The sequence below is a fragment of the Trachypithecus francoisi genome, unplaced genomic scaffold (assembly GCF_009764315.1).
Source record: "Trachypithecus francoisi isolate TF-2019V2 unplaced genomic scaffold, Tfra_2.0 Lachesis_group1, whole genome shotgun sequence".
In the NCBI taxonomy this organism is placed as follows: Eukaryota; Metazoa; Chordata; class Mammalia; order Primates; family Cercopithecidae; genus Trachypithecus; species Trachypithecus francoisi.
Window position 1 is genome coordinate 166,563,576 of NW_022681454.1, and position 24,570 is coordinate 166,588,145.

At 40.2% G+C, this 24,570-nt stretch overlaps 1 protein-coding gene and 1 long non-coding RNA gene across 3 annotated transcripts in view; one reads left to right on the plus strand and one right to left on the minus strand.

The window, feature by feature from the left end:
- LOC117086128 overlaps nucleotides 1-7,195 on the minus strand; it is a 33,818-nt gene extending 26,623 nt beyond the window's left edge. The window contains exons 1-2 of the long non-coding RNA XR_004438209.1: nucleotides 7,184-7,195; nucleotides 4,761-4,768 (exon numbers count right to left, since the gene is read on the minus strand). This is a non-coding gene — a long non-coding RNA (uncharacterized LOC117086128). The remainder of the gene's footprint in view (nucleotides 1-4,760; nucleotides 4,769-7,183) is intronic.
- Nucleotides 1-24,570, plus strand: part of GALNTL6 (polypeptide N-acetylgalactosaminyltransferase like 6) — a 1,250,966-nt gene that overhangs the window by 1,168,621 nt on the left and 57,775 nt on the right. For both annotated transcript variants that reach the window (XM_033215693.1, XM_033215694.1), the window contains exon 9: nucleotides 642-863. In XM_033215693.1, coding sequence (XP_033071584.1) covers nucleotides 642-863 — 222 coding nt within the window. The remainder of the gene's footprint in view (nucleotides 1-641; nucleotides 864-24,570) is intronic.

Here is a 24,570-nt window from a genome sequence, read left to right on the forward strand (position 1 = left end):
TTCCTTTACCCCAGGGACACATCTGTGGAAAAGACTGGCTACTTGGTGCTTCCTTTAGCCCCACTTCATCATGCAGTCAATTACTAAATCTTGATTGGTATCTGTGTTGCACACATAGACCATCAGAACACACAGTTTTAAATGTACTAATGCTCCGTGATCTCTCTAAAGTTGGGGGAAAAGGATAATAGCTTGTTCGTCCTCATTCTTTCTTAGATTCTTGTTTCTGGAAATGCTTTAAGCAATTTGATGCCTGAAAGGAATCTCATTCTCTCCAATTTCAACACGTTTAGTTTTAGGTAAAAAATAAAAAATGTATAATCATGAAATAACAGAGGGAATGAGAAAACTGATATAATAGTGAGCTGAATCTTTACTGGCTCTGATAAATTAACTACCAAATTGGCAATTGAACCCCATGCATGCCAGAAGCAGAAATGTGTGCGAAGCCACAGGCCAATTGTATCACACCCCTTGCAGTTACGAAAACTCTCATTGTTGGTAAACCACCAACCAGGGCTGCCTGAGGTTGTCTGTTATCTTTTTCTTTTCTTTTTTTAATTTCTGGTACAACAAAGACCACTTTTTGAATGAATAAACCAATAAATTACTTTTTTTTGTTTTTTTTTCCTGCTGCACAGAACCTGAAGCGGGTAGCTGAGACCTGGATGGATGAATTTGCGGAGTACATTTACCAGCGGCGGCCGGAGTACAGGCATCTCTCCACGGGGGACATCTCTGCCCAGAAGGAGCTGCGCAAGCAGCTCAAGTGCAAGGACTTCAAATGGTTCATGGCTGCTGTGGCCTGGGACGTGCCTAAATACTACCCTCCAGTGGAGCCCCCGCCTGCTGCCTGGGGGGAGGTGAGGAAAGGTTGCCTGAAACCTGCGCCTACCTGGGAGACTGTGTGCCTCCCCCATAGCCTCGGGTGGTGGGAGGGACTGCTAAAACCTTCACTTTTACCCTGCAACCAAGTAGCATTCATTTAAATCATCTGAAATACGTGAATGTTCAACCTCTTTTTAGCAATTATTAGACTTAGCCTTCAGAGTTGATAGCCTAACCCAGAATTAGTGACCACTGTTGATTCCCCAGATGATTTTTTTTTTTTTTTCGAGGGGGACGGAGTCTCGCTCTGTCTTCCAGGCTGGAGTGCAATGGCGTGATCTCGGCTCACTGCAAGCTCCACCTCCCAGGTTCAAACGATTCTCCTACCCCAGCCTCCTGCGTAGCTGGAATTACAGGTGCACACCACGACACTCAGCTAATTTTTGTATTTTTAGTAGAGCCGGGGTTTTGCCATATTGGCCAGGCCAGTCTCAAACTCCTGACCTCAGGTGGTCCTCCTGCCTTGGCCTCCCGAAGTGTTTGGATTATAGGCATGAGCCACCATGCCCGACCATGAATTTTAAAAATATACCTAGAAAATATTTTTATTTGTGATTAGGGAAATCACCATCGGCTTTTGTAGAGAATATAACTGTCATATAAGTGCGTAAATATGGGTACCTGATATACGTGATAAAAACCCTCTGTCTTGGTGCACAGCCTTGCTGCTATTGGTATATGCAAGTACAAGGCAGTGAGGGGGCTTGGCTATTTTCCCCTCCAGGCTGTGCTGTGCAGAATCATAAAGAAATGTATTTCTGTAATATACAGAACTGTGACACAGGCAGCCACATTGATTCTTTAAATAAGGACCAACCTTTCCACCTCTGAACACTTCTATTCAGTGGAAATAGAATGGAAAGAGCTGAATAGCCCCAGGTCCCAAATTTAAAGTATCTATCTTTTGGCATAGAAAAGACTATTGCACTGGGTTCGGTTCCATTCAATACTGTTACTATAGCCTTTCTCCATAGAATAGAGTGTACTAAAGCAGGACTAAAATTGGATAGGATGGACTTATCCTAGCCATTCAACCTGCTCTTAGCAGAGGATATCGGGGGAAACGCATCAAGGCTAAATGTTCACACCATCCCACTTCTCCAGTCTTTCAGAAATCAAGAGTTGATTGTCTCACATTGTGGAGGAGTACCATCAGTATCCTTGGTTTTATAGTCTCTGAAAGAAGATGCCATTGCCTAGATGGTATCTGTGGCTGCAGAGCTCTGAGAAAAGGCTATCCCAGGACATGGTAGGAGAGGCCAGCGGACTCAGGCAATGGTCCTGGGTGAGCTGTTCCAGATCCCTGTAGAGGATGTGTTCAAGTCACAGGTGCACTGCTTGTTGTGTTCAGAGGGTCACTCTTCATACCTGGGACACCCAGAATGAAGGAGACAGTCAATCCTGCCACTACACCCTCTAACTCCTCATGGTTTTTGCATGTGTATGTCGTCCTGACATTATCTGCTTAATTCAAGTTAGTAATTTGGTCTCATCCTTTGCATCTTAAACATTTTATTAAAACTTTCCTAGAATATTAGTAATATTAGCCTGCTTGTATTAATTTAACTGTCTACCACAGACTTAATTCATAGCAGTGGAAATTTGAAGTAGACAGGTATCAGAAAGAATTTTCTTATCCTAATGTGTTGGAGGGCATGAGAAGTGAGTTCCTTCTACAGTTTTATACACACACACACACACATACACACACACACACACACACATATATATGGTTCTGCTTGTCATCTTTCTATGATGATTCAAATGCTGTCCTGCCTAGTGACTAAGAAATACACTTGAGGAGCCCACAGTATCATTGTGTGATTCACTACAGAGCTAAAATCTCATCTATCTTTTATCTGCCTTATGTGGAAACATGAATTTTTCTTCCTACTGGTTACTATGTTCTCCAAACTGCAACTGGTCACATTTTCCCCACATTACCTGATTAAACCATAATCTGAATTTATATAGCACCTTTTCTAAATAGACTCACATCTTCCACTGAGGTTCTAGGAAAGGTACAACTTTCCAGGAATAATCAAAATCAGAACCATCTTAAGCCCAAGTAGGCTATGCCAGTGTGTTTATATATATTACCCTAGATTGCCTCATACTTTTACAACACTTGCCTTATCCCTGGAGACATTTGCATTCATTATTTCTGGCTTAAACAATCAGACGTTAAGAAGATTAGATTTTTTTATTTTTCCCCGAGACAAGGATTTGCTCTGTCACACAGGCTGCAGTGCAGTGGCATGATCATAGCTCACCGCAGCCTCAAACTCTTGGACTCAAGTGATCCTCCCACCTCAGCCTCATGAGTAACCCAGACTACACATTCATACCACCAGTCCCAGCTAATTTTTTAAATGTTTTGTAGAGACAAGGTCTCAATATGTTGCCCATGCTGATGTTGAACTCCTAGCCTCAAGTATTCCTCTTGCCTCAGCCTCCCCAACTGATGGAATCGCAAGCATGAGCCACCACATCCAGCAACAGATTTTTGTTTTCCTTTTTAACACAATAGCAAATTTCTTTCCCCCAAAGCCTCAGAACAGTAAACAAATAAAGGTCATATGTAAGTTTAGGAAGGAAGGAAATGGGGACATAATTTATGGGCCAGTTACATTCAGTTGTATTTGTTTGGTGAAGATGTGATGAAGACATAGAGGATGGGAGAATGAAGACATAGAGGATGGGAGGAAGGCAAGAAGAAAGGAAATCAATAAAAGACAACAGTTTGCACTGTTAAATACTAGTTTTTAAAAGTATCTGATTCTCAAGCAGAGTAGATCTCTGAGAGTATAAGTGAAACATGTACATTTAATGCAGGAGGCAAGTGAAGGATTTGAAATGCAGCTTAATCTAAATGAAATGATGAAAAAAGATTATTTTCTAATTGTAGGTGGGTAATAATATTTTTAAGAGTGGATAGACCAGGCACTGTGGCTCATGCCTGTAATCCTAGCACTTTGGGAGGCTGAGGCGGGTGGATCACCTGAGGTCAGGAGTTCAAGACCAGCCTAGCCAACATGGTGAAACCCTGTCTCTAATGAAAATACAAAAATTAGCTGGGCATGGTGGCATGTGCCTGTAATCCCAGCTACTCTGGAGGCTGAGGTAGGAGAATCGCTTGAACCAGGGAGGTGGAGGTTGCAGTGACCCAAGACCTGAGATCACGCCACTGCACTCCATCCTGGGTGACAGAGTGAGACTCTGTCTCAACAACAACATTAAAAAAGATTAAAAAATTTTTTAAATGCAGAATATATGTGTCGACCAACTTAATCTCTGACAAAAAAATACTTTCAAAATGTTGACACATGCAATTTCTTTTGCCTTTCAGAAGGTTTCTTAAAATAAACTTTTTATTTTGGAATAATTTTAAATTTACAGAAACATTGCAAAGATAGTGCAGGAAGTTCACATATACCCTTCACTCAGCTTCTTCTAATGTTAACATTTTATATTTACTACATAACTGTGGTATATTTAATCAAGCTAAGTAATTAACAGTATAATACTATTAACTAAACAGGACTTTATTCAGATTTCACTAGTTTTTTTTACTAATGTTCTTTTACTGTTCCAGGATTCAGTCTCATATATGAGAGAGCTTTTTAGTTTCCTATAAACTTTAAATTAATTGTTAGAATGGGCAAAGTTCCTAAATAAATGTAATAAGTCAATTATTGTTGTAGTGAGAAAGCGAAAAGGGGAATGCAGATTCAGTGGTTCTTTTCAAGCAATTATGGGAAGGAACCACAAACCTCTAGCAATGTAAACACAAGATTCCTTTATGGGAGATCTGGGCCAAGAAGCAGGGCAACTCACCGCTTTATGCACTTGTACTTGGAACAGTTTTCCACCTGCTTGTCTGTGCCAGCCTGATTCTGGGTAAACAATGACGTGCTGAGGCAATTTTTGGCTCTGGTACTTGGAACTCAGCTTGTAAAGGATACGTTACAGACCATAAACAGCCTATAAACCACCACTCATTTCCCTGACAAATTCAGCTGGATTACTGCACTTGTCTCCTGGCTCATCTCCCTGCTTCTGCCCGCCCCGCTTCAGTTTATTCTCAACAGAGTCCACTTAAAACCAGCCGGAGATGAGGCCACCCCTCCTCCATCCAAGCTTTCACTGGCTGCAATCTACCGCTAGGTAAAAATGAAAGTCCTTACCTATAAGATTGTAAACAATCTGACCCCTCCTGTTTCCTCTCCAACCTCCTCTCTGACTCCTCACCCCCTGGCTTCCTCCTCTCAGGGCCCACTGGCCTCGTCACCAGTCTTCACACAGGCCAGGTCAGTCTGACCCATCAGCACCTTAGCGTTTACTATTCCTACAGCTTAGAATCCTTCAGTCTCAGAAATCATATGGCTCCCGCCCTTACTTCCTTCTGGTCCTCACTCAAAAATTCATCTTCTCAGTAAGGTCTTCCCTAGTCAGCCTATATAAATTTGCAACAACACCCACACACATCCACATGCATACTTACACACTCCCTACTCCCTTTCCTCCTTTATTTTTCTCCCTAGCATCCATCACTATGTAACAAGCCATGCAATTTATTTTTTTATCATGTTTCTCATCTATCTCTCCCACTAGAAAGTAAATTCTGTGACACAAGGATTCTGTTGGTTTGTTGTGTTGCTACTGCTCTTTTGCAGAAAGACATAGTGTCTAGCATATAGTAGGTGCTCCATAAATATTTGTTGAATGAATGAAAGATGAATGAATGGGGGATCCTGGCTCCCTGTTGTCCCACCTGCCATTCACTGCTTTGCCCACACACCTGTATGTGTGCAGCCTTCTCAGGGCACACTAAGCACTCACTCCCTCCACAGCCATACAAAGTCCACTTCTTTGGAAAGCTCAGCCAGAAAGGCGGTTTGAGTAATGACTCTCAGGTAACTGATTCTCAGGAACGGTTGCGTCTATGGTCCATTTGATAGTTAAACAAGTTACAAAATATTCTGCTCTGACATCCTATGAGGAAGAAGGAGAAATTCCAAAAGTTAAAAGCCTCTGTTCAGCAGTTTCCAAACTCTGCCTACCAGCTTCCTACTTAAAAGGCAGAAGAGATTACAGTCACATCTGATAGAGCAGTACTCTCCAGAAGTCATTCCATCCTCTGGTAGGCAAGGAGAGTGGGTAGAGTGGGGAGGTGATGAGTCCCAGAGAGAATAAATAGGATTCTGAACCATGGAATAAATTGAACAGCCCTCAGTGCTGTTCAAATAGAAGCAATGTGCTTTCCCCCATGCTATGTTGGGTAGGGTAAGAACAGGTTTAAAGTGGAAAACTATTCTTAAACCACTCACATATGGAGTGCCTCTTTTTGTGTCAAGATGCTAAATGAAAGAAACTGAATTTCCTATTATTTTCCCCTTCTCCTCCTTAGAATTCATGAATTTGCTAAAGTCATTTAGAGTGCTCCTTTATAGTCTAAAAAGAAGAGTTCTTCAGAATTCTAAATATCATGTGTAAGAAGGAATAAAAGATGTAAAATAGACAAACGTGTCTTTTCCAACCAGTGCCATAAATTCTTTTAAGAAGTGTCTGCTTACTGTCCTCAATGTGCCAATCTGGGCACATCCATTTGTCACCTTGCGACTGTGCAAACTTTTAAAAAAATCTTTATTTTAAAAATTCATGTCAATACCGAACTACCTAGGCTGTTTATTTGAATTCCTTCCTCAAGATTAATGTCACCCTGAATTGTGGAACATTCACAAAGACAGGCGCCCTAAATAATTCCAGTTCTCCTCTGCTGCAGGCTGCTGTTCTTAACTTCTTTTCACCTGCTTGCTGCTGCTTCTTCTAATGTTCTCGCAGTGCACAAGGCTTTTCAGGTTTTTCCCTATCAGCTTACACAAAAGGAAGTTCAACATTAGGAGGTGCATTATCTCAAAGACCGTCTGAGGATGCGATGTTGTCTCTTTCCAAGAAATTCTGTATGAGTGCTGCTGATGTGTGATGCAGGAGTAAAAAGCAGGCGCTTTCTGCATAACGAGTGAGGCTCCCTCGCATTCTTTTGGGAGAGCCAAAGCCAGCTTTCCTGAATTCCCCTGCAATCTAGTCTCACAACCAGGAAAGCTGCAAAGTGAGATTGTCCTGCTATTTCCCTGGAAACTATGCAGGGAACTGTCTCTGTCCTTTAGGTGCTATATCACATCAACCCAGATCTTTAAATTAAGCACTTATTCAGAGATGATTTATCGTTCAGACTGTATTAGACTCGACTTGATCTGTCATTTATTTTCTCAGGCAGAGGGAGTGCTGGTACACTATGCTAAGTCATCTCTCTGGGGCTCAAAAACAAGGTTGGGAAAAATGTAAGAACATATAAAGTAGTGCATTATCCTCTCGAATATTTCTGTGCTTTCTGAGTTTTCAACATTGAGACAGGGCTATGAAGACAAACTTAAAAGTGTCCTATAATAAACACAATTTGGCTGGATGCGGTGGCTCACGCCTGTAATCCCAGCACTTTGGGAGGCCGAGGCGGGCAGATCACAAGGTCAGGAAATCGAGACCATCCTGTGAATGGTGAAACCCCGTCTCTACTAAAAATACAAAAGATCAGCCGGGCGTGGCGGTGGGCGCCTGTAGTCCCAGCTACTCCGGAGACTGAAGCAGGAGAATGGCGTGAACCTGGGAGGCGGAGCTTGCAGTGAGCCGAGATCGTGCGGCTACACTCCAGCCTGGGCGACAGAGCGAGAGTCTGTCTCTAAATAAATAAATAAATAAATAACCGCAATTTTAATTCCACATTCCCAGATGAGCAAATTGGACATCTTAGTGCCCCAACAGTGGCAATTTAACTCAAGTCATAACAGAATCAAAGGTGCTTCAGAGCTAACCAATATTTTCTTCTTCTCCTATATGGCATATAAAAATTTGGCAAACAAAACATTCTGTCTTATCTTTCTGTTTATTTTATAAACATATGTGTTTGTATTTGATACATGTTTACACACATAAATATGTACTTTTCTGGATTCATGTGACAGGAGTCAATGACATTTTAAGTGTATGTTAGCCTACTCATAAATGCATCTTAGTATTTAATTTTCAATGAAAATTTATGCCTTTCTAATTCCAAGAATGGAAACTATTCTAAAGAGAAACTAAAATAACAAGATAATCTCAGGAGGAGCTTAATTTTCTATACCAATCTCTAGCCCAGGAAGGACAAATCTGCTTTTTCAAGTCTTGTTTTAGACTCTAGTCCTCCAGAACTAATCATATACATTCAAACTCTTTGCCTATGCTTTTTTTTTTTTTTTTTTTTTTTGGTCAGAATTGCATACAACTTTATAGCAAATACAGAAGTCTTCCATTATCCATGTTCTCACCTTCTGCACCTTTGGCCAACTATATTATGAGGTCCCAACTATCATATTATAGGACTTCATGATATTATATTATTTTGGAACAGAGAGAGAGAGACCACATTCACATAACTTTATTATAGTATATTCCTATAATTGGTGTATTTTATTATTGTTGGTGTTAATCTCTTACTGTGCCTAATTTATAAAGTAAACTTTAACATAGGTGCATATGCATAAAAGAAAACATGGTATCTGTAGGATTTGGTACTATCTGTGCTTTTAAGCATCACTGGGGGTTTGGAACATATCCTCCAAGAATAACGGGGGACCACTGTAGTTTTGTTTTGAATTTCAATACTCAAGTACTTCCCTGCTGTTGAAAATGATGGAATGATGCCAGAAATAGAAAAGCCACATTTTCTACCATCTTATTTAGAATATATTGGCATTTCTGATGCTAAAAGCATGGCAACTGCATGATTTTGTTTAATCATCAAGACCAGACAGAACATTGAGGCTAGCAAAAGAAGGAAACAAGCAACATGGACATGATCTTACATAAAACTGATGACAAGAAATCCCTCAAGTACTACAGAACATGGGTTAGTGTCACCAAAACACCAGACAGCAGCAGATCCAGTGTGGGGCTAGGAGAGATGAAGAATTGGTAGAAAAGAAAAAGGGGAGTACTGCTACTTCTCCAAGAAGAGTACTCAGAAATCAGTAACAAGCATTCACTCCCAAAAGGAGAAGAGCCTTTCCAGAACAGGAATGAAGGCAATCAAATCTGCACCTTACCAGTGGAATTCAAAGACCCAGTCACAGGCTCCAAGCTGAGTCCAATGCAAAGAGACCATAGGGAACCACTAATGTAAACCATGCTAATGCAGAGTTACCCTGCATATATCTGAGAAATACTCCAAAATACTACCTTCTGGAAAGACAGAGACTCATCCTCTCCCCTCCTCCCCCTATAAAAAAAAAAAAAAAAAAAAAAGAAATCTGCTGTGAATTCAATCTGAAATACAACACTGAGGAAGCCAGCAAGACAAAAGCTTCCAAACCAGAGAAGGACGTGTCTAAGATAGATCTCAGAAAGTATAGAATGACAAACACATTCAAAGGTAACAATACTACTTTGAAAGGAAAGACCTTTAGAACTCCAGACAACACAGAGTTAGAACAGGAAGTTTTTGTGAACCAGGCTGAGCCCTAAGAGACAGAGAAGTGTCCCTATAAAAAGGCCATATTTTTTAATACTTCACAGTGACAACAGAGAAGAGAGCCCTATACAGGAATCTTCCTCTAATAATCCAAGAAAATTATCTCATTTATATATGAGATCATTCATATATGGAAAATAAAAGCAGTTTACAATAAAAGCCCATACTGAGATCCAACAGGGATAAAGATAAGAATGAATCAAATATAGCTCCAACACATAAAAATATGCTACAAAAGTGGCTGTAAAGAAGATGAAAACTACAACATAAGATTTCAAAATGAGCTAAAACAATCTTAAAACTAATCAAAGCTTGAAAGAACCATACAAATCAGAATTAGAACTGCTCAGAAATAAGATGGCTAGAACGATATGAACCATCATTTTACGGAAAGAGAACTGAGAAAACTCAGGGATGAACTAGAAAAGAAAGAAACAGTATTTCAGAAATGAAGGGTATATTAGAAATAAAAAGGCAATGAGAGACCATGGAAGGCACAGAAAGAGAAATTGAGGCTGGAAGGGAAAATGAAGCTTATAAAACAGACAAAAAGAAAAGAGAACAAAAAGAATTTGTCAAATGATTTGGAGCAATAAGTGAAGGAGACTCAACATAAAATTTCCAAAAGAAGGAAGCCCTCTGAGAACAAAAAACAACTGATATATAAAACTATAATTCAAGGAAACCTTTTCAAAATAAAAGATTTTAATCTATGTATTAAAAGGACCATCTGGGAAATCCAACTTAGAACCATCAACACTGAAACACTTTGTAATAAAATGGTTGTATTGTTAAAACAAGAAAAAAAAATTGTGCCTCCAAGCAAAGAATGAATCAGACTTTGAAGTATAAACATTTTGTACCAGAAGACAATGAAGCAGTATTGTAAAGATGCTCAAGAAAGGAAAATATAAGCCAAAGATTTTATATCCAACCAAACTATCCCTCAAGTATGAAGGTGGGTGCTATGATTTGGATTTGTCACCCGGAGTTCATGTTTTGGAAACGTAATCGTCGATGCAAAAATGTTGAACAGTAGGATCTTTGAGAGGTGATTAGGTCATGAAGGCAAAGCCCTCATGAATGCATTGATGCTATTACCACAGGAGTAGGTCATTGTGGGAGTGAGCTTCTAATAAAAGAGTGAGTTTGGCTCCCTTCCCTCCTTCTCTCACCCCCATAGGATGATGCAGCAAGAAGGGCCTCACTAGATGCAGCCCCTCAGTCTTGGACTTCCCAGTCTCCAGAACCATGAGCCAAATAAATTTGTTTGCTAAAAATTATAGTCTGTGATATTCTGTTATGGCCACACAAAACAGACTAAGACACAAGGCCATCAAAAAGCCGTTATAAATATTCAAGGACTGGGATTATTTTTACCAAAAGCCTTTCTGAGCAATCTGCTGGAGAAGAAGCATTAGAAAATCAAGAGCTCCTTGAAGAAGCTCATTGTAGGGTCTAGTAGAAACTGGCCACAGGATGGAGGGATATATAAATTATATATAATCTGGCAATGTAGAAATAATACAAGTAACAAGTGGGGAAAGTGAGTGGAAAGCAGAATACATTTGCTGATTGTTGCATAGGCATTAACTAGGAGTAAAACAGTATCATCTGTGTTTAGACACTGGGGAGGATGGAAGAAAGCAGTAATAGTTATAGCCAACTTTAGTATTGCTTAGAGAAAGATAGAGTTAGGCACTAATTTAAAAAGAGAAGTTTCAACTATTGTAAGTAATATTAGTGTAAAGGCAACAAGTGGAACAAAAACACAAACAGTATTAAATACTAAAGATTGGAAAGAGAAAATAGGCCATGTGGGGAAAGACCTTCTAGATAACAGTAAATTATGTAATAAATCACTATGTCAGAGCTGAGATCAAACATATAAATCCACTGAAAGAAAGATTCAGACTAAAAAGGCAAATCTCTCTGCTGTATATGAGACATACCTAAGTCAAAATGATATAGAAAGATTAAAAATTAAAGAATATGCATAAATATGCCAGGCAAATTTAAGTAATAAGAAAGCAGGGTTTGAGATCTTGATAGGAAGCAAGGTAGAATACAGGGAGAAAAAAAGTTAAAAAGTTAAAAGAGGCTGAGAAAGACATTATAATATCAAAGACTGCAATTCGTGGAAAACAACTTACATAAGGCAGAAACTGCTGAAAATCTAAGGAGAAACAGAAAGACGCATACCAATAATAGAAACTTAACATACCTCTCTTGATCCAAGAATCAATAAGTGGACCAAAATGAATAAGGATGTATAGAACCTAAACCATGTCATCAATAATGTAGATCTAATATACCTATCTAACTCCAAAGGTTTTTTGGAATTTACTTTCAAGTGCACAAATTTAAAAGTATGTTAATGTTATAAACAAATAAGATTTTTGAACATGTATAAAAAGATATCTAAACCTAAAATTAAAGAAACAAATATCCTACAATCTTAAACTTGAATTAGAAATTTCAATGTCAGCTACTTTCTGAAAATAGCCACATTCTAGCTTTGTCCACTGAAAAAGTCTAGAAATAACTTCAATCCAATCAGTGAGCACACCTAGCTCTCAATTGTGGTCTCTAAACAGAATTGTCCACTAAATAGAACTAAGGATTCATGAAGAAATAGCTGATTCTAGTTGTGGGGCCGGAAAGGTAGATGGTGGCTGAGACAGTCTGTTACTCTAGAAAGCAGAAAGGGACCCTGCTTAGCTTCCGAGATCAGATGAGATCGGGCACGTTCAGGGTGGTATGGCCATAGACGCCGGAAAAAAAAAAACAAAACAAAAAACAAAAAAAGAAAGCAGAAAGGGAAGAAAGCTTTCAAAGGCTGGTGGAGGTCATGTCAAAAGGACATGGGAGTCAGCTAGAAGGGGATCCCACTTGCCATAGATGAGACAATATGAACATCAAAAAAGTGACCTCATTAATTAAAACAAATTGAATACACAAAATGTTGTAAATTTAAAATGATATTTTTTAAAAGGGGGTTAGGAGAGAAAGAGAAATAAAATAAAAGTCACTGGGCACCAATGGCAGTTGCTTCAGCACCAAATCATGACTCTAGAAATTGACATTTAAAAGGAAAACAAGCATTTGTCTTGCTTTTCTGATACAATGTGCATTTTGGGATGTCCAAAGAGCCCTATAGTTGAGGGACTTTATACAGATGCTCAGATAATAAATTCAAAAGGAAAGAATGTTCTAAATCAACATTGTGCAATTCCTGATGCAATAACTGATTAAAGAAATGGTCCTCATTAGATAATAAAACCTTAGATGAAGTATTGATGATAAGCTTCACAATAAAATTATCAAGTTACCAACAACTAAACCCACTGATCAATTTTAGCATCATTGAATCATACACATTCTGGTATGATATGATGCAACGCGAAAGCATTTTAGACAAGCCAGGAAGTCAAGAACCATGCCTAAAATATCCTTTTTATAAGACCAAAAGAACATCTAACTGAATTTAATCAAGTCTTTAACTTCAGTCTACAGGAAATTCAGAAGTTGAGGGAAGCTTGAATAGCACCTCAAGCCAAATCTAGAATGTAGGAATCTAATTTAGTCAATAAGTCCATGGCAGAGAGAAAAGAGGAGATAGGAAGAACTGTTCTAGATTACAATATATGAAGCTGAAGTACAATAAAATGAAACCTGTTTAAATCATCAATATTATATATTCTATGATTTCATATAACTGTACATTCTACTAGTTCAGTTAATCATAGAATAAGTGAAAAGAGATATTGTAGACAACCAGAGGAATGTAAATATGCAGCAGATCCTGGATGGTGTTAAGTATTAAGTAATTATTATTAATTTGTGGATATGTAAGAAAATGATTTTTTCTCTCTCTTTCTCTCTTTGTCTACCACTTCCACTCTTTCTCTCTCCGTCTCTTTTTCATTTTGAAAAGCTTACTAAAGTATTAGGGGTGAAAGGACATGCTGCATGGTATTGACTTCAAAACCCTCCAGTAAAACAGAGAGAGATTGGGAAATGTATAGATGAAGAAGTATGTAAAATGCTGATGGTGTTCAAAGTTCAACTGACTCATAAAAATTGTCATAATAAATGTATTTTTTAAATGCAATGCCTCTGAAGGTATGTGGGAACATAATAACTATAAGAAAGACAAAGCATACATGTTTTTGGTGATATTGTAGGTAGTTAGGTATCAGTATTTTTATTGTACTTATGCCCTAGAGCTAAAATAATTATATTGAAACACATCACCATATCCTGTCATGTTGAAATGGCATACTGCCACAATAACATAATATTTCATTCAAAGTTTATATTTAGAATATTTATTTGTTCTATCTTAGGACCGGTGTGAAAAAACATGAGACAAGATGCTGTATAATATATGAGCAGATGGCACCTTTCTGTCTACCTCTCTTCCTCTTTCTGTGTCTCTCTCCCCCATTTCTCAAGGCTGGAGCACTGGTTATTAGTTACATAGAGTACTTTCCTCTTTCTCAACAATAAATACAATAACTCTAGAAATTATACTACAATTAGTAAAATGTATGGAATAATTTATGTTTTCAAAATGCTTACTGTAATTAGTTTAATTCTCAAAACGTATATGAAACATACGAGCCAATTAGTCATCATTTAACTAGATAGCAGCCGAGGCCACACTGGTGTCACGGGATCCTTGGGGTGTTGCTTTGCCAGCCAGAAGCCTCTGTGGCCAGTGGTATCTTTGCCAGAGTTTTTACTCGGATCCACTGGGCTCATTCCACCCACTCAGACTGGCAGGCTGCACTCGGTTCATGCCACCAGCCTGAGTCCCATGCCACCAGCCTGAGTCCCATGCCACCAGCCTGAGTCCATGCCACCAGCCTGAGTCCCATGCCACCAGCCTGAGTCCATGCCACCAGCCTGAGTCCCATGCCACCAGCCTGAGTCCCATGCCTGCCAAGGGCAAGCCAGGTGCAGAGTGGTGAGGGGTACGTGAGTGAGCACAAGGTCTGGTCACTGTGTAAAGCCAGGCATGCCAGCTGTAGCAGGGCAGGCAGCTCCAGGCACCAACACAGACTCTGGCTCCCTGCGAGGCTGCAGCTGCACCAGGCACACTGCAACCAGCTTCTACTGTGACCACCAGGGAACACAGTGATGCTCGGAAACCTGGAGACACCAGGAACCACAGAGCCCCAAAGAGGGTGTCACAGCCCTGGCTTGGGGAGCTCCTATGTCTGGGTTCCCCAAAGGACTGCAGCTCTTCCCTCTCTTTTCTCTTTCTGGTTGCCCCCAACGTGGCAAGCAGGGAATGGGCATGTGTTTCAACAATTTGTGTTACAGCTCTTTTAGTCCCACCATTTGGCAGCTCCTGAGTTTTTGTCCTGCATCCAGGGAGAATGAGGTGTGTGGACAACTGCAGGGTGAGCAAGGTGAAGAGCTGCTTTATTGAGCAACTGTACAGCTCTCAGGACACCCAAAGTGAGTAGCTCCTACCTGCAGGCAGGTCATTTCATTGAGTTTGCAGCTCTTAGTGGAGAGGATACCCAGAGTGGGTAGTTTCTATCTGTAGGCAGGTCGTCCGGTCAAGTCAAGGAGACCAGAGTTGGGTAGCTCCTTCCCACAGCTGGTAGTCCCCACATCTCTCTGAGTCTGGCTGAGTCTGGGGGTTTTTATGGACATCAGAGGAAGTGCATGCTGATTGGTCCATGGGAGGCCATGGGCGGGCCCAGAAATGGCACTAAATGGCACCATAAGTTTTCATTCTGGTCCGCTGAACTGACAACCTGGCCACCAGACTTCAAGGGGTCCCTGGTTTGAGGGTGGGGCTTCACCAGGGACCTGTCCCTACTACCCAGAAGCCTGTCTCCTGCGGTCATCCACAGTGCCCAGATTGTTTGTTCTGAGGGACACCTGCAGGCACATGCTGAGCCACCCTCAGCCACTCGCCTCAGCCCCCCTTCCATGCTCATCAGCGAGGAGGCTAAGGGAGGAGGGGTCTGGCATGTCAGTGCCATCCTGAGCACACACACACCCAGCCAGGTCACAGCCACCCAGGCTCAGTCTCAACTTTGCTTTGAAATCTGAGTGGACAACAGGATCGGGGAGAAGCCAGACAGCAGGAGCAGGCACTTCTGAGCCTGCAGGGTTGGGGTCGGGGGTGGCTTCCCAGGCCCCTAAGAGTGCAGGGACGCAAGGGTCCACAGCTACAACTGGGTGGCTGCAGCTGCGCCAGGGAGGTCGGGGCTCCGCCCAGTTAACCCAGAAGCGTGCAGAGCTCCAACCTGTTCCTGGCTCCCACCAGATCCCTGGAGTGCCCACCCCCTGCCACACCTCCCCATGGTAGCCAGCGCCTTGACAGCCACTGCTCCAGGGGGACCACCACTGCCATCACTGGTATTTTAAAAGGAGAGAGAAAATTAAAAAGAATTGCTATTGAACCAGGTTGAGGAGATCGTAAATACCACAACCAAAATTACTGTGTAGCAATCTAAGTTAGTCATTAAAAGATCAAAATAATCAGTCATTTTCTGGTATAAAAATTTCTATTTAGAGGAAGTTAAGTAGCTAAAGCTCATAAAATAGATTTTAAAATTATGAAATTATTTAAAACTCTAAAACATAGAAGTCACATACCTGCAAGATTTAAGCATGTGTCTAAGGCAGGGCTTCTGAAATTCACGTAAGCATGTCCCTGCAGGGGTAGTCAGCTGCATGCCCAGAAGTACAGTATGTGGGCCACAGGAAACCACAGCATCTCTTTAAGCATCAACTGTACTTAAAGATTAGTAGGCAAAAAACATCATATGAAAATAACATTGACACAAAATAGATCAATTACAGAATGGAATGCACACTTTATAACATTTTTAAAATAGAAAAAATACTTCAGGAAAATGTTGTACTTCAATCTAAGATTGCTGACTCCCCAGACACCTGTCCACCTTTTCTGATTTCAGGCTGGTTCACACAGAAAGGTTTGAGAGACAGCAGCCTAAAGAAAAGGCTCGATGCATGAAACTGACTCTCCTCTTAGAAGACGTAGAAACACTCCTTTACAGCCTTCACAGTGATAAGGTCCCCAGGATTGATTGTCACCAACTAAAATGCACAAGAGGCTGAGATCAACACCAAAATATCCACTATTAATAGACAATGAAAACTAATACAAGTGTCACAATGCTCAGAAATCCGGGTGTGAGTAAAATCAGTGCATTTGGTCTCAGAAAGCTATGTAGACGTCAAATGTTCATTGGAAACCTCTTTATTGATTTTGCATGAGAAATTACTGCCAAACAGAATAGAAAAACATGAAATCCATATCATCAGCACATTCTCTCCATGTAAGCAGATTACACAGGAGTCAAAAAGTTGTTTGATGAACATGGAATCAGAACAAAGATGAAGAGGCTGTTTCACCTTGTCAGGGAGGCCAGTGGGTTTGTTTGCCAGAAAGAACACTCTGGGTCTACTGGCGAAAGCATCCTACCTTCAGCTCCATCCTTCCATTGAGGCTAGGAATATTTGAGTCAGTGGTTATCCTGAGTAGCATTTGAGAGGCACTGCCAAAATTTACTTCTTGGTCACCTTTTTCTGTCCTTCCATAACGGAACAACTCCTCACTGACACATTCTTTCTCTTGTCTAAGCCAGGATACTGAGTGGATTATTGTGGAGTTTTGCTTCTCCTTCACGTGGTTGTTGGCTGTTGTGAGACCTCAGTTTTTGTCTTCTCAGTTTAAAAGAATGTAAACGAGAGACACAAAGCAAAGAAAATGCAGCATAGAGCAATTTGTTTTAAAGGAAAAAGAGTATTTGGAAAGTTTGGTGCAGAATACACTGCATACTCTGAGAGAGAGAGGAACCAGGGCGGGCTGCTGGTAAGGATGCGACAGCAAAGATTGGCACTAGAGAGACTCCCTCTATGGAAGTCTTACATGATGATTCATAAGTGGGTGGGAAGAGGTGTTACTAGGAAGCATGTTCTGGATGGTCCTCTGGGTGCGCATGTGCAGTAGCTGTACCTGCTTGTTCATACGTCACATGTCTCATTAGCATCTTAACTCTCCACCTGTGCGTTTGGCTTTTTTTTTTGTTTTGTGGCGCATTCTTACTCTGTTGCCAGGCTGGAGTGCAATGGCGTGATCACAGCTCACTGTAGCCTCTGCCTCCTGGGTCCAAGTGATTGTCCTGCCTCAGCCTCCCGAGTAAGAGCAAATTCGCAATTAATCCCCTTATATTAGTAAGCTACCCAATTTCAGAGCATAAAATGAGCAAATAAATTCCATATTGAAATAACTTCTAAGTTAACATTTGAGATATTTAGCACAATGCTAAATATTCATTGGCTTTCCTCAGTCTTTAATTCTACAAACGTATATTGAGCTCATTCTGCCACAAATAAGGCACAACATGCAATGTTGTGGCAAATACAACGATAAATAGAAAATGATCACTGTTCTCAACGCCTCACAGATTAGCACACATCCTCAGTTCCATTGAAGTCCCAGGCATCTCTGTTTAAATTTCAGCTCCAACACTGACTGGATGAATATGTTAGAATCAGGCAAGTCACTTTAATCTCTCTTAGTTTCCTCAGCAGTGAAATAAGGATAGCAGTCCCTGTACTATAGAGTTTGCTGAGGATTAATTGTAAATAATTCGTGCAAAGCTCTTACCTCAATGTCTGCTATGTGACGAGTAATCATCGTAAGTCACCTGTTAGTTTTGGCAGTGGTTTTGGTACTAATAGTGGGTGGTGGTAGTACAAATATTTGCACATCCAAATTAATGGTTAACAGTAACTGGAGTGTTGGGGTTTTTTAATGGCCCCTGTCCATATCAAAGCCAAATGAATGCCGAATTACCCAAAGATTCAAGTATGTCAAAATTATTGATAATGAAAACTTAAAGTACCCCATATCTAAAAGAGAAATACATTGAATTCCCTTCCATGGCAAAGTAAGAGTGAGCAAATATTCTCTCTTGAAGAAAATTGTTCTTTCCTTCCCTAAAGGTCCAATTTACCAGAAAATATTCTGGACAGAAGTTGTAAGCTATGTAAAATAAGAAAACTGAATATGGAAAAATAAATTGTTGTCAATATTGTCAGGCTTCATTGTGACGTTCTGAGTAAAGAATTCAAGTTCGTATCTAGAGTATACCTTAATTAAACTGAGTAGAGCAACGCAAGAGCCTCCTCCTTTTCAAATACTATTTCCTCTTCCTGGTCCTCTCTCTCCAAGTGAACTATAAAATTACGTATGGAATTTAAAAGCAGATTGGTTTTGTATCTTCCAGCTCATTCAAATATTCTCCTGGCTTTAGGAGCCCTTCAAATTGCCCTGCTTGGTTCTTAAACGCTGATTGACACCTACCACTGGAAAGCTTGGCTGTTAACTACTTGAACCATACTTTGAAAAACCAGTCTTGGTTACTTTCTCAAGAAGGCAGCATGGATTGAAAGGGACAATCTCAGATGAAGCAGGAATAGAGGGGTAAAATAAAAGCAAGAATGCTTCCCACTTTCTAATGTCCTGTCCTCCCTGCAATTAGAAGTAATCCCCGTCCTTTTGGGAATTTCCAGTTGTTATCTCCCCTAAGACAATTATGCACCATCATGGAAAAACAGATAATGCTGTATGTCTTTGTAACTTTTCTCCTTATGTATAAAATGAGGGTGAAACCCCTCATCGGTGTGAGATAAAGTCAGCTCTAAATACACACTGAGAAAATTGTATTTACTCAGAGGCCATACTGAGTATATCTCCACTTCTTTCACCTCACAGAAAAGGAATTAGGTCCTGTCTTATGTGATCTGCTAGTCCCCATCAGACCCTACAACTTGGTTTCTTCTCTTGCACAGATTTACAGAAAGCAAAAGCAACTGTCCCAATCACTACCAAGTAGGCACTGTATGATATTTTTGTATTATATATAGACGTAACTTTAAATTTGCCATTTTAATCAGTGGCATACGAGTACGGTGACATTAACATGCATTCACATTGTTGTACAACTAGCACCACTATCCATCTCCAGAATTTTTTTTTATCATCACAGCCTGAAACTCGAGAGCCATCTTTATTAGTCACCTCTGGCTGCTATAACACAGTGCCACATAGTGGGTGGCTTGTAAACAACATACCTTTATTTTCTCACTGCTCCTGGAGGCTGGAATTCTGAGGTCAGGACGCTAGCATGGTCAGGTCAGGTTCTGGTGAGGGCTCTCTTCCCGGCTTGGAGACAGCCACCTCCTCTCTGTGTGTTCATATGGTTGCACCTGTGCTGGGCTTGGTGGATGAGGGGAAGAGACTTATCTTCTTTCCTCTTGTTGTTAAGCCAGTTTTATCAGATTAGGGCCCCATCCTTACGACCTCATTTAGCTTAATCACCTCCTAAAAGCCCTGTCTTCAAATACAATTACACTGATGTCTAGGGCTTCAACATATAAATTGGCAGAGGGAAGAAAGGGGCACAATTCAGTCCATTACACCATTAAACAATAACTTTCTATTCACCCTTCCCCCAGTTCCTAGTAAGTTCCATTCTACTTCTGTTTTTATCGATTTGACTGTTTCAGGTACCTCATATAAGTAGAATCATACAATATATTTCCTTTAGAGACTGGCTTATTTCGCTTGGCATAATGTCTTCATACAATATCCATGTCGTTGTATATATCAGAACTTGGTTTCTTTTTAAGGCTGAATAATATTCCATTGAATTTATATACCACATTTTCTTTATGCATCCATCTGTCAATGGACACTTGGGTTGTTTCCACCTTTAGGATATGGTTAATAATGCTGCTGTGTACATAGGCATACAAATATCTGTTCAAGCCCTTGCTATAAATTCTTTTGGGTATACACTTAGTAGTGGAATTGCTGCATCATATGGTAATTCTGGGTTTAGCTTTTTGAGGAAACGTTAAACTTTTCTTCCGTAGCAGCCACACCATTTGGCATTCCTACCAACAGTGCACAAGAGTTCCAATTTGTCCACATACTTACCAACACTTGTAGTTTTCCATTGTTGTTGAGTTTTTTTAATAGCCATCCTAATGAATGTGAAGTGGTATGTTATTGTGGTGTTAATTTGCATTTCCTTAATAACTAATGATGTTAAACATCTTTCCATGTGTTTATTCAACATTTGTATTTATTCTTTGGAAAGAGGTCTATTCAAGGCTTTTGCCTCTTTCTATTGGTCTATATGTCTGTCTTGATGCAAGTACCATACTGCTTTAATTACTGTAGCATTATAGTAAGCTTAGAAATCAGGAAGTGTGAATCTTTCAACTTTGTTCTTCTTTTTCAAGATTGTTTTGGTTATTTAGGATCCCTCGAGATTCCAGAGGAATTTAAGGATAAATTTGTATATTTCTTTAAAAAATCATTGAGATATTGATAGGACTTACATTAAATCTATAGAATGCTTTGAGTAGTATGAACATCTTAACAATATTAAGTGTTTTGATCCAAGAACACAGGACATCTTTCCATTTACTTATGCCTTCTTCAATTTCTTTCTGCATGAATATTTTAGCCAAATGTTTCCACAAACTCACTGCCCTTCTGCCCAGGCAGGTCCCCATGCAGCTCAGCAGGCTTCCCAGGTTCCTCAGAGCCCTCCCTCTGCTCTGTCCATGACACAATCACCATGGGACATCTCACACCAGAATAAAGCCAAGGAGCTAAACTAGAGGGAGGAACTGTGCCCTTAACATGATACTTGGCTTTATTGTCACTGGCCAAGCTTCTTTGTTTATTTGTGTGAGTCAGCTTCGTATTTCCTCTAGAATTAAGACTGCTATCAAAATGGGCCCTGACCTGTCAGCCAGCAGCCAGTCTATACACAAGACAATGGTTCTCATGACTGAATGTCAGAAGAGACGCTAAAGTCTACAATTAGAAATTGTGGGGCTGTCACAAGCTTTTAAGGCCCCAAGACAAGGGGTTGGAATCCCAGGTTTACTACTGACTTACTATAAATTACCTATGTATTGTCTAGCAGGTTGAATGGGAGCCCACAAAAAGATATGTCACATCCTATTTTCAAGAACATATGAATGTGACTTTTTTTGGAAAAACAAAGAAAAGATTTCTTCAGATGGAATGAAAAGATAATACAAAAAAAATTTTTTTCCAAAAAAAATTATCTGAGATGAGATCATCCTGGATTTTCTAAATGAGGTCTAAATCCAATGACAAGAATCTTTGTAAGTAGCCAGGCACAGAGGGTCAACTATCACATGTTCTCACTCATAAGTAGGTGCTAAAAAGTGTATGCACATGGATATAGAGAGTGCGATAATAGACAATGGAGACTCAGAAGGGTGAATGGGTGGGAGGGAGGTGGATGATGAGAAATTAGTTAATGGGTATAATGTACTTTATCTGGGTAATGGATTCCCCAAAAGCCCTGACTTGACCACTACACAATCTATGCATGTAACAAATTGCACATGCACTCCATAAATTTATACATTTAAAAAAAAAAAAAAAGAGTCCTTGCAAGAGACATTCAGGGAAGGCAGAGATTGCATAAGCAGCCACAAGCCAAGGAATGCTGGCAGCCACCAGAGGCAAAGAACGTAATCTCCCCTAGACCTTCTGGAGGAAGCACAGCCCTGCCAACACCTTGATTTCAGACTTCTGGCCTCCAAAAGTATGAGATAATAAATTTCCAGTCACCAAGTTTGTGATCTTTTGTTACAGCAGCCACAGGAAACTAAGATACCTTGTTTCCTCATTCAAAATATGAATAACGGACAGGTGTGGTGGCTCAAACCTGTAATCCCAGCATTTTGGGAGGCCAAGGCAGGCAGATCATTTGAGGTCAGGAGTTTGAGACCAGCCTGGCCAACATGGTGAAACCTCATCTCTACAAAAAAAAAATACAAAAATTAGCTGGGTGTGGTGACACACACCTGTAATCCTAGCTACTCTGGAGGCTGAGGCAGAAGAGTCACTTGAACCTAGGAGGCAGAGGTTGCAGTGAGCCAAGACTAGGCCATTGCACTCCAGCCTGGACAACAAGTGCAAAACTCTGTCTCAAAAAATAAATATATATGAATAATAATAGTACCTACTTCTAGAGTTGTTGTGATGGTTAAATGAAATAATAATGGAAAGCAATTAGCATAGGGCCTACCACTGCAAACTCTCAATAAAACCCTGATTAGCATTACAAATGGAGGAGGGAGTCAACACATTGCCTAAGCTTATAAGAGCCAGAGGTCCAGGAAAATCATTGCTTTTGCCTGAGACATCTCCCAGCTGATTTTTTTTAAGGTTAAAAACTACAGTCATTTTCTTGCTTACTGAAGTCCATAGGGTGTAGGCAAAATATCACATTCTGCATTCCAAAGAATAAATATCAAGCTCCCATGTGTTTGTGCAATGGAGGTAGAGAGAAAGCTATATATGTAACAAACATATGAAAATGTTCTTAGGCCACCAGATATAGAAAGCAAAAATACTTTGTGTGCCAACTGTTGTGTCTGTGTCTGTGTATGTATTCATCCATTCTCAGACTGCTAATAAAGACATACTAGACTGGGCAATTTATAAGGAAAGAGCTTTAACTGACTTACAGTTCCACATGACTGGAGAGGCCTCAGAAAACTTACAGTCATAGCTGAAAGCAGCTCTTCACAGGGCAGCAGGAGAGAGAATAAGTGCTGAGCAAAGAAGGAAGCCCCTATAAAACCCTCAGATTTCAGGAGAACTCACTCACTATCACCAGAACAGCCTGGGGGAAACCACTCCCGTGATTCCATTATCTCCACCTGGTCCTGCCCTTCACATGTGGGAGTATTATAGTCAATTCAAGGTGGTACTTGGGGGGACACACAGAGTCAAACCATATCAATGTACATTTCTTCCGGGGAGTTCATAACTTTCATCAGATTCTCAAAAAGAGTCTGTGTGGAAACAGTAGACACTGGACACTCCAAAAGGAGGGAGGGGGTGAGGGACGCAAAGCCTGGGAAACTTCCCATTGGGAACTGTGTTCACTGTCTGGGTGACAGCATCAATAGAAGCCCAAACCTCAGTATCATGCAGTATCCCCTCACAAGAAACCTGCACATGCACCCACTGAATCTCAAATTAAAATTGAAATTAATACAAATAATAAAACGAATTAATAAAATTCTTTCAAAAACACTGCCATGGAAGATTAAAGGGAATTATAATTGCTCTAGGAAATTAACATTTCTAATTACTATAATGAGCATTCTTTATGCAACAGTGGATACTAATGGGAATTTATGCTAGTAGAAGATTATGCTGTGTTAACCCTAACAAAAAAGAGTCTGTACCCCAAACAAATGTTAATAACTTACATAAAATAATACTGATGGCCTTGAATGAAATGCTTAAGGCCAGGCTCTAACAAATAAATCAGGCAGGTATTACATTCAGCCAGGGGGCCACCTGTGGCTCAAAACATTATTGCTGGAGCTTTGCCCATGACTCAATTCCAGCAGCATGAGATGAGTCTGGGTTTGAGTAAGAGATGTGAGAGAGAAATGAACAGCAAGTGGCTTTGACAACATAACAATCTCCCAGTTGTGTAGTAACAGAAAGTGCATTTAAATATGACCCACAAAATGTTCTAGCAATAAATTCCTTTTAAATTGTTTGGTGAAGCCTCTTTGTGGAACTCTAAGATTAATTGCAGTAATAATAATAAATTGCTATCATTGTGACCCCTCACATTCATAATCAGACAAACTAGATAGAAAATATTTAACATTTTTTCTTTATTTAAAAGGCAAATATTAAGTAAGTTCTATCTTTGTAACCTCCTGACAGGTTCATCTTGCCTGTTGCCTAAACAGAGCTGATTTGTCAAGACACGGAATTGCAATAAAGAGTTTAATACATGTAAAGCCAGCTAAAAGGGGATGCTGAAGTTTTCTTACTACGCAAATCAGCCTCCCTGAAAATTCAAAGACTAGGGTTTTTTTTAAAAGATAGTTTGGTAGTCAGAGAGCTAGGAAATGAGTAATGCTGAATGGTAGAGTGGGGATGAAATCATAGGAAGTCAAAGCTGTCCTCTCATGCTGAGTCAGTTCCTGGGTGGGAACTACAAGACCAGATAAGCCAGTTTACT